The 17,262-nt window shown below is 41.4% G+C and overlaps 2 protein-coding genes and 1 long non-coding RNA gene across 3 annotated transcripts in view; 2 read left to right on the top strand and 1 right to left on the bottom strand.

Moving 5' to 3' along the window:
- alpi.1 (alkaline phosphatase, intestinal, tandem duplicate 1) overlaps positions 1-8,006 on the top strand; it is a 23,044-nt gene extending 15,038 nt beyond the window's left edge. The window contains exon 11 of the mRNA XM_037770544.1: positions 6,741-8,006. Within this exon, the coding sequence (XP_037626472.1) occupies positions 6,741-7,015 (275 nt within the window). The 3' untranslated portion in view covers positions 7,016-8,006. The remainder of the gene's footprint in view (positions 1-6,740) is intronic.
- Positions 5,105-17,262, bottom strand: part of LOC119488693 — a 19,209-nt gene continuing 7,051 nt past the window's right edge. Inside the window, exons 2-3 of the long non-coding RNA XR_005207011.1 lie at positions 13,684-13,688; positions 5,105-5,248 (exon numbers count right to left, since the gene is read on the bottom strand). This is a non-coding gene — a long non-coding RNA (uncharacterized LOC119488693). The remainder of the gene's footprint in view (positions 5,249-13,683; positions 13,689-17,262) is intronic.
- Positions 9,470-17,262, top strand: part of LOC119488692 (intestinal-type alkaline phosphatase-like) — an 8,624-nt gene continuing 831 nt past the window's right edge. The window contains exons 1-10 of the mRNA XM_037770545.1: positions 9,470-9,548; positions 10,087-10,203; positions 11,425-11,540; positions 13,151-13,325; positions 13,595-13,767; positions 14,466-14,600; positions 14,723-14,792; positions 16,053-16,187; positions 16,456-16,647; positions 16,742-16,852. Of these exons, the coding sequence (XP_037626473.1) occupies positions 9,473-9,548; positions 10,087-10,203; positions 11,425-11,540; positions 13,151-13,325; positions 13,595-13,767; positions 14,466-14,600; positions 14,723-14,792; positions 16,053-16,187; positions 16,456-16,647; positions 16,742-16,852 (1,300 nt within the window). The 5' untranslated portion in view covers positions 9,470-9,472. The remainder of the gene's footprint in view (positions 9,549-10,086; positions 10,204-11,424; positions 11,541-13,150; positions 13,326-13,594; positions 13,768-14,465; positions 14,601-14,722; positions 14,793-16,052; positions 16,188-16,455; positions 16,648-16,741; positions 16,853-17,262) is intronic.

Below are 17,262 nucleotides of genomic sequence, written 5' to 3' on the forward strand. Positions count from 1 at the left end.
ATCTGTAAGATCTTGGTTTGTCGCAATGGAGTGAGAGTGAAACACGCTGATGTAACGTAGGCTACAGTACTATGGGAAGTGAGAATTTGGAGTGGGTGGTGCATGACGATATGACCCACTTTCTCCACTATTTTAGCCAGTGCAGCTGCATATCTTACACAGGGACTAGCTCTCTGCTCTGGTGTGTCCAGTAAAATACTGCAGTAATAGAGTACTTTCCTGTCCCCTCTTTGCTTCTGAAATAGAACACCATGTGCTGTGGAGAGCTGTTCCGAAACGTCAAGATGAAAGGGCTGGGAGTAATCAGGGAGGGCTAAAGCAGCCGCCTCAGCCATCTCTTGTTTCAGTCTGATGAACCCCTCCTCCCCTTCTTGCGACCATTCCAGTTCTGCAGTAAAATTCCTCATCCCAGCCATAGTTACCATTTGTCTTAGTAACTGTGTGTCTCCTGCATAGTTAGGAATGTACTGTCTGGAATAACCAGTTAGACCTAGAAATGATAACATTTCCTTCACCGTTCGTGGTTTTGGGTGATGCAAAATCGACTCTCTGTGTGCAGGTGACATAGCAGTGCCTTTAGCTGTAATCATTCTTCCCAAGAATGATACCTGCGCTCTGCAACACTGGAGTTTTTCTTTAGAGACCTTATAGCCACAACTATGTAGTCTTAATAACAACACATGCGTTAAGGATAGACACACCTCGGCCGAGGGTGCTGCCACCAGCAAGTCGTCAACATACTGTACAATAAAACATCCTTCTGGGAGTTCCAACCCTTTTAAGTGTTGTCTCAATGTTTCATTAAAAATAGAGGGTGAGAGGATAAACCCCTGTGGTAAGACATTATAGGTTAATCTTTGTCCCTCATAGGTAAATGAAAAAATATCCTGTAAATGTTCTGCTAATGGTAGACAGAAAAAAGCATTAGCCAGATCTATACACGTAAAGAAGGTGTGAGCCGGAGTGAGCATTGAGAGAGCAGAGTGGGGGTTGGGCACTGGTGTGACTTGAGTCAACACCTCCTTGTTTATGACTCTAAGGTCATGAGCCATTCGATACGATCCAGAGGGCTTTATTACCGGCAGGATGGGCGTATTCCACTGTGAATACGATTTTCTTAACACCCCTGCTTTTATTAGGCCCTTAATGGTAGGAGAGATCCCTTTTGCTGCTTCTACTTTATGTTTGTATTGTGGTTTCCAAATGGGACAGTATGAGTTCATTTCAAAGGTCACTGGTTCCATATTGCATCTCCCCACATCGAATGGTCCTGTAGACCACAAAGAGGAAGGGAGAGTAGCCAACATGGAAGTAGCTCCTTCCCCATCGGTCATTTCACATCCGTGATGACGCTGCAACGAGACATTCTCACATCTTCCCCTTACGGTCCCAAAATATGATATTTTGTAATGTCTTCCCTGGTCAGCCACCCATACTCCCTTTAATGTGGTTTCCTCCCATCCGGTGAGGTGCCCTGCTTCTTTACACATATTTCCTAAGTCTTTTGCTTGATGTTTTGGAGCTAATGCTAATGAGATATGGGGAACAGCATAATCTGAAAGACGGTACCATTCCGTTTGCTCTGGGGTTAGAGACACTACAGCGGCCACCCCTTGTGGTCCTATTATAATGTCTGTCACCTGTAAACACCATTCTTTATCAGCTAACTGCTGTTGAAACTCATCTTGATATTGTAAGTTACTTTCCCTGTCATAATTTAGTGTGCAGTGGGGAGGATCAGGAACGGGGAGATAGGGATGAAGGGCTCGAATCCATGGTTGCCACTGTAGATAAAAGACCAGTAGAGGGTTTGGGTCATCCAAGAGAACCCAATATATCTCAGCCATGGGTTCTATGTTCTGTGGGTCTGATAGTTCTTTTAACATCATTTGATGTGTTTTCCCTGCTGACCCGGAACAGTGTACTATTTGTCCATTCGGGAATTCCACTGATATTCCTTCCTTGGAACAATGTACTGAAGCTCCCAGTGCAGCCAGCACATCTCTTCCCAAAAGATCTCTAGGACATTCTGGTGCATATAAAAAAGAATGCATCAAACTCTGAGTTCCATTTTTAACAGTGAGGGGTACCGTAAAAGGTAACTGTTGTTCCTGGCCGGAAAACCCTAAAACAGACACATAGTGAGAGGATAGTTGGCACTGTGGTTCTGCCATGGTTGAATACCGGGCTCCGGTATCCACCATGAACCATCTTCTTTTTCCGTTCACTGTTAATTGTAAGCAAGGTTCGGCCAATCCCTGCTCTTTTCTGCTTTCTAGGCTTCCCTATAGTCCCCAGGGTGGGGGCTGTTGATAGAGGGAAGCCTGAACTGGTGCGTACTGCTGGTTGGGAGCCTGTGGGGGTGGGGGTGGGGGTGGGGGTGGCCCACCCTGACTCTGCTGCTGGTTGTTGCTGGGACATTCTCTTGCCCAATGATCCAGGCTTCCACATAGGAAGCAACCTCCTCCTCCATGGGGTCCTCCTCTTCCTCTTCCTCGTCCTCCCCCCCTTCCTCTTCCTCTATTCTGTCCCTGTCTGTTCTGATAAGGTGCATATTGAAACGGGGCAGGTGGTGGGGGGCCATACTGCTGGGGTGCGTAATATTGCGGATATGGTGAAACTGGAAGTGGGGCAGGTGCGGGAGGTGGGATAGGTGCAGGTGTTTGCACCATTTGTTTCTGTTTTTTGTTCTTCTTATCCTCTGTAGCACTGTCCCTAGCTGATGCTAACTGTAGTTTCGCTAATTGTGCCACTATTTCCCTCATTTCCCCCATCTCACTATCTTTCTTATCCTCATGTTTGCTCCAATGATGTAGGAAGTGTGTTTCCCATTTCCCCACATCAGCCCCATGCATATCGGGATTATTATCCATAGCGTCTTTCACTCCGTGGGGTGCATACTTTAGGACTGCAGCCCTGAATGGGTGTTGGTGATTTACTTTATCTGGATTATGTCCAGATGCATCTGCCCATTCTTTTCTACACCTATTTAGATATTGTCTTCCGGATTCGTCTGGCTTTATTTTGAAGACCAAGCTATGTAATTTTCCTGCAGGTATGGGATATTTTGCCCTTATACTGTCCCCTAAAGGAGTGGCATAGCTTGCCCAGGGTCTGTCATCATTCACTCGAGTGGTGTTTGCTTCTTCCTCTAATTCTCTTTGAACCCATGTTGACACTCCTCCCCCGCCCATAAGTGCTCTCACATCTCCCATAGAGAGTTCCACACCCCGAGTCTGCGCGTCCAATGCTCTTAACCATGCTCCTCCTCCTTCTGTTAGTTCGGGCATTAAAGCCAAAATAGCCCCTTTATCTCCAGCCCCAAATGGCTGATATCTAGGGCCACCTGTACCCTGGACTATTGGGAGCATATGTTGTGCGGATTTCTTCATTACTTTATTATCTGGTCCTCTTTTTCTCAATTCATACCCATGTAATGGCCCACCATCGGTGTCTAATTGGGCAGTAAATCGTCCAGACAGTATACCAGGTTCGTCATTACCATTATTTCCTCTCTCATACAGTTGTGGTTTTTCCCCAGACCTTTGCCAATGAAACTGTTCCTTACCATCTTCCCTTTCTCTGTCATCTTCCCTCCTTGACCTCTCTCTTTCATCCTGCCTCATCGATCTCTCCCTCTCCCTGCTGGACGTATACAGGGGTCTTGTCCTCATACACAGACTCATAGTGTCAGATGAGTCACCACCGTCACTATGCTCGTCTTTCCCGCATGCTTCTTCTAAGTCTTGTTGTAATTCTCTTTCTTCCGCTATCCTTCTTCTTCTTATTTCCTCCCACATTCTATCCTCCTCCTTCTCGTTACGTTTCTTTTCATCCTTCTCTTCCTTTCTTCTTCTTTTCCCCTGCTCAGTTTCTTCTTCATCTACCCGCCTACCCTTAGGGTCAGAGGATTTGCTTGGGGGGACGACCATCAGTGGTGATATGGGAGATGTTAAGTTCTGTTCTGAGATTGTCTCCCCCATTAGATCCACAACCCCAGGCTGATTTCCCACTCTGTTTAACCCTAGCAGGCCTATTTCTAGGAGCCGGGTCCTTCTTTCTAAATCTTCTCTACTTCTTGTGTCTTGGGGATCTTCTTCTAACCATAGTCTGCCCCCGTTTACTTTGAACAGAGGCATTTGGATAGTCACGATAGGTTTTGGAGGGTCGGGTTCATCAGTCTCTGGGGGAGGGAGTGGGGGAGGGAAGTCTTTGTCAACATATGGGGGAGGTGTAGTTGGTGTTTCTCTCATTATCATTTGATGTTGTGGCATGGGGGGAGGATCGGGGAATGGGTCAGGATAATCACCTAGTTTAGGGTACAGAGTACTCTCTGTCTTAGGCTGTTGTTTTTCCTTTTTTGAAGACCACTGATGGCCTAATTCAGTCACTGAGGCCAGATACACACCATTAACCTTGGCCAGAGCTTTGGCCTTTTGTTCTACTAATTTTTTTTGCTTTTGCTCGTGTGAACATGTTGCTGTTTTTCAATTGTTTTCTACTTTCAGCCAAATCGTCTTGCTGCTTTGATATGGTCTTTCGAACTGTCAGGGTAACAGCTGCCTTAGAGTCCTCTTTGGGAAACTCCTCTTTTTCTATCATTCCTTTGAACCAGTCATCCAAATCCCTAGTTCGTTCTGCCCTTTTCCTTGGGTCAAAGGTGCATATCACATTTGTCCTTACTTTCGCCCACTGTTGGCCGAAGGTTAACCCACTTTTGTTACAACCGCCTTTCTCCTCCCAATCTTTGTCAAATTCTCCGTCCATTCTGTCCAGTACTACTTCACACAGGTTTATTCAGTTTATGACAGTAACTAGATTCAGAGTAAATGGGTCGTTATGCCCCCACCACAGATCCCACCAACACAAGCTTCTACTAACGGTCTCCCGTCAGCGGTGCTGGCCCGGTATCTGAGGCAGTTTTAATTTTCCTCTGAATACTAGTTATTAATGTACACTCATACAGGCGCTCCAAGCGCTATTTTTACTAAACTCTAACGTCCCAGACGTTACTAAACTAGCGCTCCAAGCGCACTACTCTAGCGCTCCAAGCGCAGCGTTCCAAACGCTTTTCTAACGTCCCAGACGTTACTAAAAGGGCAACTTCCCTCCTTTTAGTTTTCAAACAGTAGTGATATCAGAGTAATTGGGTCGTTATGCCCCCACCACAGATCCCACCAACACAAGCTTCTACTAACGGTCTCCCGTCAGCGGTGCTGGCCCGGTATCTGAGGCAGTTTTAAATTTCCTCTGATGTACACTATCAATACAGTTTATTAGTGTTCCAAACACCACAGTACGGATCCCAGATCCTTTTTAACTAAGATCCCAGATCATTAGCGGATCCCAGATCCTTTTTAACTAAGATCCCAGATCATTAGCGGATCCCAGATCCTTATTAACTAAGATCCCAGATCATTAGCGGATCCCAGATCCTTTAGGATCCCAGATCCTTTTAACTATGCAACTTGATGTTTTTAAATAAACAGAGATGTGTCTTACTCAGCAAGAGAGATTAAATTTAGAGCCTATGCCAATATGCAGATTTGATTTAACAGGTTCTGCTTACCTTTTGCCTTGTAGTCAGGGATCCCTTATTCTCTCTCTCACTGAGTCGTCCAGTCTCTGGCTCGCGTCACTCTTTCTGAAGATCACGTCGGGGTCACCAATTTGAAGGAATTCCCCTCAGGGAGTCGTCACCTTCATGCGTGTTGGTTTATCTTCTAAGCAGCTGCAAGCTCAGAGTAAATCATAAACAAATACAAGTAAGTTTAAAGCATAATCAGTATCAATTTATTCCGAAGATATACTCATCAAAGTTGCACAGAGTTATTACAGAAGTTCTGGATTCATCAATGTGTCCCTGATACCATGCAACACGGTTGTCAGTTCGCAGAGAATGAACCCCGATCTCTGCTATACATTTAACTTTATACACAGCAGGCTCACCCTGGGGGAGGGGTCAGGCTTTTAGCAGAACCAATACTTTTCCATCCTATGTCTGACTCCATCTTTTACAACCTTGGGTCTGCACGAACATCCTGTCCCTTCCCCCTTCCGGTTTTACCCCCAATGCCCTTTTGACCTTGCAACTGCTCTTTGTACAGGCCCACTCAACATTCCATCACGAGATAATCCAGGTGATCATTCTTGCCCCGTCTTACATTAGTCAATTATCTGTAGACAGTCTAAGCCTAGTATTTAACACTAAACTCGCTAAACTCACAACATAATTAAGTTTGTTACACAACAACAGTTTTATCATGATATATTTCCAACATTAGTTAGTTAGTTAGAAACTTTATTGTCCACGATGTGGATGTGAAAACTTCTGTAATTTCATCAAAATGATTTAAGTTATCCTCTGGGTGTTGAAAATGTTGTAATTAAATGTAATTAGGTAAATTACAGAAGATTTTCCAAACACCATTTTATGGGCAACACCCACAAAAAACATCTACTGTATGAGGAGAATGTAATCTTAACGCTGGGCGTAGGTGCTCTCTTTAGTGAACGTTCAGTATTTGAATTGACAAACAAAGGGAATCCGGTGCTGCGAGCAAACGGTGACATTTCTACACAGTCACAGTGAAGAGTGCAGTTAATCTTGACTGGCATCATGGTTCATTTATGGTGACATAGTCTATAGAAGCTTTGTATTGTACAGTTAATGATCCAAGCAGAGAGTTGCCTAATAATACAGTGCTTGGTTACATTCTACTCACATTTCTCTCCTGTAGACGATGAGGAGTACATGCAGCAGGCTGCCGTCCCTTTGGATGCCGAGACGCACGGCGGGGAGGATGTGGCCATCTACGCCAAAGGCCCGATGGCTCACTTGTTCCACGGGGTGAAAGAGCAGAACTACGTGGCCCATGTCATGGCCTACGCTGGCTGCTTAGAGCCCTACACGAACTGCCCTCCTCACCCCCACAGCCGCCCCTCGAGCGGGTGTGCGAACACAACCCCGAGCCTCCTGTTTGGCCTGCTTAGCCTCCTCTGGTTCCTCAGATGACCCCAAACACATCAACACACACACACTTACATAAATACATTGTATGCATGCAGCAATAAATGCACTAAACATTCATAGAGTATAGAGCACACACAATCACTGTATGCACACAGGCTGGCGAAGTCAGAACGCAGGGAAAAATATACAGTACTGTAGCCTTTGTGTTAACAGAAATACTCGCATACATCCTGGTGTATATTCACATGAGCTTGTAACCTAGAGTGCATCCAAAATGCAGGCTTAAACATGCATGTAGTCGCTGTTATTCAAATACAAACTAACAAACAGGCAGGCTAGAACGCAGACAAATATGCAAACATTAATTCACACGCAAGCAGCTCTTTAAGAAACACTCCATGCAACTGTTGCCATTGTAGAGCCATCTGTATTTACTTCATAAGGACTATTTACAACCTGTACTTGCAACATGACTACTAATTTGCACTAACTAGTTCTTTCAGTAGTTAGTTTGATTTTTGTACTCTTTTTCCAAAGTTCAATACAAACTCTGTTATCAGAACTCTGCTCGCTCAGAGCTATTAAACATTTGCAAGGAGCTGTATTTACTATTTACACATTAATCTGAGGCTTCAACCAGAATAACTTGAAATAAGCAAGCAGGCTGAGGGCTCACTGTTCAGCTCTACACACAGCTGTTGATGAACATGACCGTCATTGTCCAGATGGAATAAATGACTATGACAGTAACGTGAACGAGCCATCGTGCCAATGCCAAGCTGCGACACCAACCGACCTTACGAGTATTCATAAAGATGCTGTACCTCTTTCAGGAGTGAAAAATATGTAGCTTTTAAGTTTTTTTTTTGTTTTTTTTTTTATCAAGTTTGTATCTTGACCTCATTGGTTCCAAATAGTAAATCTGCTTTCTGTCAGATCACTTGATATGTAATCTGTTTGGATTGTACATGAATGTATTTTGTAAGCAAATATTTTGTATTTTTATACTGTGTTTTTGCAAATGTTACTTAAATAAGGATGACAAAAAAACACTTTTTCTTGGTGAGTCCTTTCTCCAATTTATTTGATAGCAATTGTTTTAGGTAACACTTTATTTTATTAGAAAGTAACTGATATTTGGGACATTTTCTGGAAAGGGTTTGCTGATTTCTAACGCAAGAAATATTTAGAAAGGACCTATTATGCTTATTTTCAGGTGCATACTTGTATTTTGGGTTTGTACTAGAACATGTTTACATGCTTTAATGTTCAAAAAATGCTTTTCTTTTCTTATACCGGCTGTGCTGCAGAACCTTTTGTCACCATCTGTCAGAAACACTCTGAACATAGAAAGAGTCACAGGCCTTATTATACATCTATGCTTCAATCTCACAGCTCGTAGAAACGACCTTTCTCTTACAATGCCACACTGTCACAACAGTAGTGAAAACATTCCCAGTTAAGCAAATTCCATGGCATTGACCTTTTGGAGAAACTCAAGGTCTTTTCCGTGGAAAGCTGTGTCCATCTCGTGCTCATTGTCATTTACTTAAATTTTTTTGTGGATTCTACTCACTTGATTTATTACCTCAGTAAACATTGTAAACATGAGTTTATGGTCTCAATCGCTAGTTTAAAGTCTTCTTCAATACAGCATGAAGTTCATTTAGTAAATTATGGTCCCATTTAGAGTCAAATGGTTGCAAAAAAACAAGATAGCGACGGCCAAAATGACAAAGTCAAGGCGGCTTCAGAATGGCAGTCCACAAACCAATGTGTAACGTCACAGTGCCTACGTCAACTTCTTGTCTATGGCTGTAATATGTCCAAATGTTGATGCTGACAAAATACTACGTGACCTTGTGACGGTCTGTCTGAACCACAAGGCCCATCAGAGTAAAACTGCTGAGGATTGTTTAACCACACTGCTGAAAAGCATCCCACAGACGGATATAAACTCCGACCCGACCACCTGTACACACACAGACTCACATGTTACCAATTATTTCTGCCACAAATTCAAATAAATGGTCTTTCTGTTAGAAAAGTGTTTTAATGAAGCAGTAGTTGGTTGAATTCTGGCCTCTGGCCTACACGTAAATATGAGCTGTATATTGTAAAACGATAATAATATTGTGCCATAAAACACTGTAATCATCATCATCATTACCTGATGATTGATGGTGGCTATAAGACAATATTGAGTAAAGCTGCTTCTGTTTAACATTCATCATAAAGTGTTGTGTGTTACAGCTGTGTTTGTACTTTAGCTGAACTAATAAACACAAAAATAAAAATAGATAATGGGCCGATTAGATCACAGTTAAGATCAATGATTATTAAACCTCATGGACATCATCTTGCATTCATTGCGCTGTCAAACAAATAGAGTGTTTTGTGTCTCATGTTGAAAGGTTCCTCCATGTGCCCTTTGCTCCTTGCCTGCAGCTATAAAGGACAAGCACTCTACTTTCTTTTAATCCACATACAGTCAGCGCCATGGCCAGCGGACATAAACTCATTTTCACTGGATTATTGATTTTTATTTCAGTGCCATGGACTTTGTCTGCTTCAGGTAAGGATCTGTTACATACTGCTGCTGTTAGACAAAAATAGACTAAGAATGCTTTCTTTCAGAATTCAAGTTGAACTTTTACAACTTGATTTCAAGGACAAAACAAAGACGTACCTTTTTACAGTACACATATCAACTTTCAATTCAAGAAAGAAAAAAGTTTACATGCAAAAACAATAATAATAGTCAATTGTTACAACCATTTTTATACATAACAGAGTGTTTAAAAAAACTCGCAGTGACTTAGCACGGTCACATAATCAGCCTTTGCTCTTATCTCTCATTCAGCTTCTTTGTCTTGTATAACTATTCCAGTGTCATGAGGTTATTGTGTGTCCGTAATGACTTTGCTCATTGTATTTCTTATTTCAAATGGCAGTGATGTAAGAATTGGTGTTTATACACCTGTTATTGCAAGTCACACTAAATAAAAGCATCACCTGGATGGCAAATATAGATTTAAAATGTAAAAGCACGTTTAATTAAGACCCTTCTGATTGTGGGTGACATCATCATATTGTATTTTTCTTGCTTATAGACGAAGAGCTCCAGGCCAGCTACTGGAACAACAAAGGGAGGCAGGCTCTTTACACTGCCTTGAATAATCAACCTAATATTCACCAAGCGAAGAACATCATCCTCTTCCTGGGGGACGGTGAGTATGATGAAAAAGCAGCTTTTCCCACCATTAAAGAGGTGTCTTTGATTTGAAGAAGCCATTATAGCTGGAAAGTGTGAGTCTCGTCATTATTGTGGTGTAGTTCACCAAGAGAGAGAGAGAGAGAGAAAATGCAATGCAGACCAAATGTGACCCCAAAAAGCATGGGTTTACGGGTAGAAGGAGATGAATGTTGACATTTGATCACCAGCAGTTATTACTGCTTGGAAAAGCCAAAATAAACTGAGGCTCAACCACAGTCTACACTGCATGTGTAGCCAAGCCATTTCCACATTGTGTCCTTAACTGATCTGAGCACCAAAGAAATGTATACCACTGCAACAAGTTAAAAAAAAGCCCCATGTATAGCTAAAGTTTTAGAAACTGGTCGCTTATTAAATTAGTTTCAACTCCCATTAACACTAATATCTCTAAACTGGTAAAATCAGATTACGCTGAGTGAATGTAAACTGAACAATTACTCACAAAAATGGAGCAAAGTGAACTTTTCCCCCTATATTTAGGTAAAAAGAAGAAAAATAAACAGTGAATCCTGTGTAAAGAAGCCAAACAACATATTTAAACATTAGCCTTAACCTGGGACTAAACACACAGATAAAACGCTGTTCACCACATTCTGTTAACTACATGATCCAGTAACAGTATCTGGACACTCCACTGCACAAATTAAACATTTATAGATCAATGGATTTATGGTTACAGCTGCCTCCAACTACCCCCAACCCACATACCTGCTGATAGCAACGCAATGAAGATGTTATCAGTGTTTGGGATTGATCAGTAACATTTAATTACCCCGTAGTGACATGTTTATGAGAACAACGTTAATGACGTGTATCAATACTATAAGGAAGAATGACATATTTGACCTGAAACTTTGGCTACGGGCAGTAATTTAACTCTGATTTATGTTGAAATACAGTATATTTGAGATTTTCAAAGGCATCTTTAATCTAATGGTCAACTTAATCAACTGAATGGCCTCATGGGAAACAGACCCAGAGGAAAGATAGGTAATTTGTTTCGGTAAATGTAGTTCCTAACCACCACTTTATGATAAATAACTCAGATGTCTTTCACCACCTTTTAAACTCTCACATCAGCTGAGCCTTATGAGGTTAACGGAGCACAATGGCAGCCCTGTGTCTGCCTGGCCCAGGTTATCTAACACTCAGGTGTGTTTCCACCTGCTTCCAGGTATGGGGGTATCGACAGTGACCGCTGCCCGCATCCTCAAAGGCCAGTTGGCGGGACATTCTGGGGAGGAGACCAGTCTGGTTATGGATACCTTCCCTCACCTGGCGCTGTCTAAGGTCAGCCCACTGTGACCAACACATTCAGACTGCTACATACTGTAGGAATGTTATACTCTCGGAAGATCGGCAGCAGTACTTCAACCATGCTTACTAACAACCACTAGAATTAGGATTTTCTTTGTCATTTATGCAAAACACCACATATTTATTACATTATCATGGAGCGACGTGTGCATTAAAGCAACTCACAAATAATTCTTAGGAAGTAGCTCACATATTGTATTTAGCAATGATGCTTCATGTTGTTTTATTGTATAACTAAACTTGTGATGTAATGCCAACACTGGCAATCATCATTTTTAAACCCACATTTTTACCTAGGTTGGACAATTTTAATTCCTTTCTTCACAGTTAGCGCGAGTTTTCTTTCTTATTTTCAAAGTGATTACCCACCTCTTAACAAAAGGGTTGCCAAGGAGTACGCCTGACCCAAACCGACATTTGACAATTTGATTGGAAGTCAACAAAACAACTTCGACTACAGAATGATTGGATGTGAAGCAGTGTTGTTCAGAATAAAGACATTGTTTGAGCTGCCTGTACGTTATACCACACTAACAAGCTAATAATAATATATTTATGTGTTCTGCTGAAGTTGAAGAAAGATTTGAGTTTAAATGTGAACAGACTGTATTTAGAGGTTGGAGGTAGTCATTATAATCATGCCATGGTCACACAAGTAGTCATCAATGTGTCTTGGCTCTGATTCTTGGCTTGCAACACAATTCCATCAAATTTCATGAAATGACAATGCCATCTGAAATGCAAGCAGCGTTGTCAGCATGAATAATAAGAAGGTAACATTTGTCCACCGTGGATGTGATTTATGATGAGAAGCTTAGGCATGTAAAATAACTTTAATTAGAGTTAGTGGATTGGAACATGGGGTACATGTACATGCCCACCTAGTCCAAGAATATAATCTCAGTGTAAGTAATTGGATGCTGCTAAACGCCTGAGATGATAAATGCTCATGTTAAAGCAGCAGTAGGTAGAATTGGAGCAAATATCATTACAAAAAGTTATTTTTATAAAACGGTCACTATATCCTGACAGAAAGTAATCATGTGCCTCCGGTGTTCCCAATGGCATCTGCAAGATTTCACAGACCGGAGGAAAACAGCCATCAGAGCCGAGCTGGAGTCTGCTGTCTCTGAGCAGCTGTCAATCACTTGTGAATTCCGACCAAACAGTCAAACTAGGCAGCGCTGATCAAATATGAATCAATATTCTGTTACTGTAATGCCTATTTCTTGCCTCAAACATCTTGTAGTGTACTGTTTAGCTGTAAAATAAGAAAGTTTGTGACCTGGCCGGCAGCCATGTTGAGATCAGTTAAGGAAATACCGAGCACCGCCCACCAGCCGGAGATCAGCCAATAGGAACGCTCTCTCTCTGAAATGACCTGGAAAGTCTCCTGTCATAGGATGGATTTTTTATAGCCTGAAAACAGAGCCATGAGGAGGAGCAGAAGTCTAGTTATCTATCAGAATACTTGAATCACAATATGCTGAAAGGTTATTATACATTTTAAGCCCAGTGATGCCAAAAACATTCTGCCTACTGTAGGTTTCATGCATGTGTGTGAATTTATTTGGCCCCTGCAGACGTACAATGTGGACCAGCAGATGCCAGACAGCGCTGGCACAGCCACGGCTTACTGTTGTGGTGTGAAGGCCAACTACGGCACCTTGGGTGTCTCTGCCGCCTGCCCAAGGTACAACTGTAGTACTGTCAAAGGAAACGAAGTCTCATCAGTTCTGCACCGCGCAAAGCAAGCAGGTATAGGTTCAGGTTCACACAGCTTTACTTCATACTGGTTTCATTTATACATCTGCTCTGATACTGTTTGGATGAGTCCTTGTTAATGTGTCAAGGACATTTACTTTGACTATGACTTTGCGTCTGCCGTGGATAATATCTGTCTATAATATGGTTTGACGCAAATATCAATCTTGTTTTTGGTGTTACATAACTTTCTTTAATGTCTCATAGGTATACATGTCTATAGTAAAAAACATGTTTGATCACAGCTTCTCTGTGTGTTGCAGGAAAGTCTGTGGGAATTGTGACTACAACCAGAGTGCAGCATGCCTCTCCTGGTGCAAACTACGCTCACACTGCCAACCGAAACTGGTACTCTGACTCCGACCTCACCGCTGAGGCGATCGATAATGGCTGCCATGACATTGCTTACCAGCTAGTTTATAACACAGAGATAAATGTAAGTCTTAAAAATGATGGTATTTCTAGAGCATGACTCAATAGATGTCATATCTGTGGCTATATGTACAATCTCTCTCCTGACAAAACAACAAAAACCAAACAGCAAGTCTATAACCTGGATGACAGAGAATTTCCTTTGACAAAATGAACTCAGTCATCATCAGGAAGCCATATTAAAGGTGCTTTTAGGTCCATTTACTTCACAACAAGTCGTTGCCAGGCACTTACCGTCAATATCAGCCGTTTATCTGTTTTTTCCACACTAACTGACGACCCAGAGAGACCATGTGATACCAACGTCGTTATACTATTGGCCCAGAAGCCTTGTTAGAAGTGGGAATCAAATATCTGATATCTTCCACAGAAGATGTATTTCAGGAAAAGCCATACTTTTATTCAGCACCTTTCTAAAGGCTCTGTAGATGTATAATGTTTTTTTAAATATTCATCTTCATAAAAATTTTATTAATAAGACCACAATTTGATCATTACCAGACAACATGGGATTCAATGTTTGATGTGATCCTTGCACTACAACGTGCCTAAACTAGCATCCCAAACGATGGTTGTTGCAGAGTAAACTATAGGGGCAGCACACGGGTGGTAGGCATCAGACACCACTCTGGTTTAGAGAATCTGCTAAAAGCTTAAAATGCATGAAATATATATAAACTGTCGCCCTGTCTCTTGATCCAGGTCATTCTTGGTGGAGGTCGTCAGTACATGTTTCCAAGAGACGTCGCAGACCCAGAGTATCCAGAGAATTCAGCGTATAGAGGAGACCGAGATGATGGAAAAAACCTTGTTACGGAGTGGTTGAAGAACAAAATGGTAAATGGTCCCTCTGGCTGCAACTTATCTTTTTTAAATAAGTTATTAAAAAAAGATTCCTCCCTCCCACCACCACCCTTCCAAAAACGTCTAATAAATTGTTTTTTATTCATTACCTACAGAATGCTAAATATGTTTGGAACAAATCTGAATTCGATGCAGTCGATCCTGCAAAAACAGACTTCCTGATAGGTAAGAACTATTTTGCCATTTTGACAATCTTTGGCATGGTCATTTTCAGTGGGGTCCATTGACCTCTGACCTCAAGATATGTGGATGAAAATGAGTTCTATGGGTACCCACGAGTCTCCCCTTTACAGACATGCCTGCTTTATGATAATCACATGCAGTTTGGGGCAAAAACCATGGAGTTTTTTTCATGCAGTAAAATTGTGTTATTTTCGCCTATTCTAAAAATGATGTATTTGAATATTTCTGCATAATGGGGTCTCTAAACAGCCTTTGAATTACATAAATTGGGTATCACTGTAAAGCTGAGACTCTTGTGGATCCAATAAGCCCAATTGCATTTATATGTGATGATGTTAGTCCCCATAGTAATCATTTCATTGCATTGAGACCATTTTTTAAAATTTGACCTCACTGTATAAAATGACCTGTGGTGACCGCTAAGATAATCACAGCCTCATGAAACTTTACATCAACAAACTACAGACCTAGAGCATTCAGAGGATGGATGGCTTTCCTATCTATGTTGACAATAAGGGGGTTTCTGAGCAGTTTCCAGAACAGAAGTGCTCACCATCCAATCGCAGAAAAATGCAATTCCTGCAGAAATCTTAAAATGTCAAAAGTTTTTGAAACCAAATCACAGCATGGCTTTTTCTGTGGTGTTCCTCAAGGTCTTGATGTCTTAACGTGGTATTTTAGAGGGATTATTGATCATTTTAATCAATTCTCAAATGGTAAAAATTATTAAATTTAGCACCAAATCTGTGTAACAAATGGTATCAACTCATGAGACATAGAGCATGGGGATGGATATCATATACTTCTATCATAATGTTTTAAACCCTTATACACTTGAACAATTAATTTTAATTAATTAATTAATTAATGAATTTGTGTTTATTTCTGATTCATGACTAGAACAAATTAATCTTTAGGTTCCCAGCTTTATTATGATGTACACTACTTCTATGAGACATCTTCTGCTGACCTAAATATTTGGTGCTTAAATGACTGCCTGAGCTGTCCTTGGCGAAATAGGGTGAATCAAACAGGGTCTTGATTAAAAAAATCATAAGATTATCTTCTTCTTTGCAGCCTCAATTGCTTTGCAATTTAGAGCCATAACACAAGTTGTTATTTTGCAGAAAAACTCACATTGTGCACATTTAATCATATCGTGGCACTAACACTGTCAGCTGTATTAAAAGAAAAAATGAGCATGTATTTCTTCAATCTGAGGCTTGTTGTTTCTGCATTTAGGTCTCTTTGAGCCCAAAGACTGCCGCTACGAGTTGGACCGTGATCCGTCCATGGACCCCTCCCTTACGGAGATGATGGAGAAAGCAATTAAGATTCTCAGCAAGAACCCAAAGGGATTTTACCTCTTTGTGGAAGATAAGTGTTAATTGTTTTCTATGCATATTTCCCAGACAGCAAACAACCATTTCATCTTGAAACTGTCAGTGTAACTGTCGCCTTCCCACCATAAATGTACTGTTAAATGTTAAACACTCTTTATTTCAAAACATTCCTCACCTTTCATAGAGGATATATCATTTTAGTTGTGGCTTGTAGTACTTATTTACCAACTTGCAATTCTGAATTACTAATATGAGATATTCTGCTGATGCTTATTAGTCAATTGCTTCCTTTTGGACTTTAAGTGGAAGAATTGACCACGGTCACCATGCCGGGAAGGCCAAAATGGCTCTCAATGAGGCTGTTGAGTTTGATCGGGCGATCGGGCGAGCAGCTGAACTCACCAGTGAGCTGGACACCCTGTCTGTGGTCACTGCTGACCACTCTCACGTCTTCGCCTATGGAGGATATTCCGGCAGAGGAAACTCTGTTTTCGGTAAAATGCACTCTTAGAATTTGATAAGAGCTGAGCTGAGGGAGGTTATATCATCTGATTTTGAACAAACCTGTTTTTGTCCTGTGATTTACAGGGGTGTCTCGCTCACTAGCTAAGGACGACAAGCACTTCACCACTGCTGTGTATGGAAATGGACCAGGATACCGGAATGGAACTCGCCCAGATATGAATGAAACAATTTCATGTAAGTGTGCATTGATAATCTTCTAAGGAAGACAAAGTGATTTAGTAGCTCCATCTTGTGGTGTAAGAGCATACCTACTATAGAGGCACAAAGAAGAACTGAATCTAGGTGTAGAGTGACAGGAATGTCCCGATGAAGATGATGATCCACCACCTGCTCACTCATATTAAAAAAATGTGTTATAGCTCCAAGTCAATGTTGGCTCTTTTGAAAGCACAGCAACTCTATAATGTAACACCTGTTCTTTCACACCGTATCTGTTGTCTCCTCTATGCGAAATGTGCCAGATATTGTTTGTGCAAGAGCTTTGTAAATATTATATTATTTGCAAAAACATTTGATGTATGAAGGGATCACAGCAGATGCCATAGATATTTTTTTCCAGCTACAAATAAAAACAGAATAACTCT

This window comes from Sebastes umbrosus, chromosome 5 (assembly GCF_015220745.1).
Source record: "Sebastes umbrosus isolate fSebUmb1 chromosome 5, fSebUmb1.pri, whole genome shotgun sequence".
In the NCBI taxonomy this organism is placed as follows: domain Eukaryota; kingdom Metazoa; phylum Chordata; class Actinopteri; order Perciformes; family Sebastidae; genus Sebastes; species Sebastes umbrosus.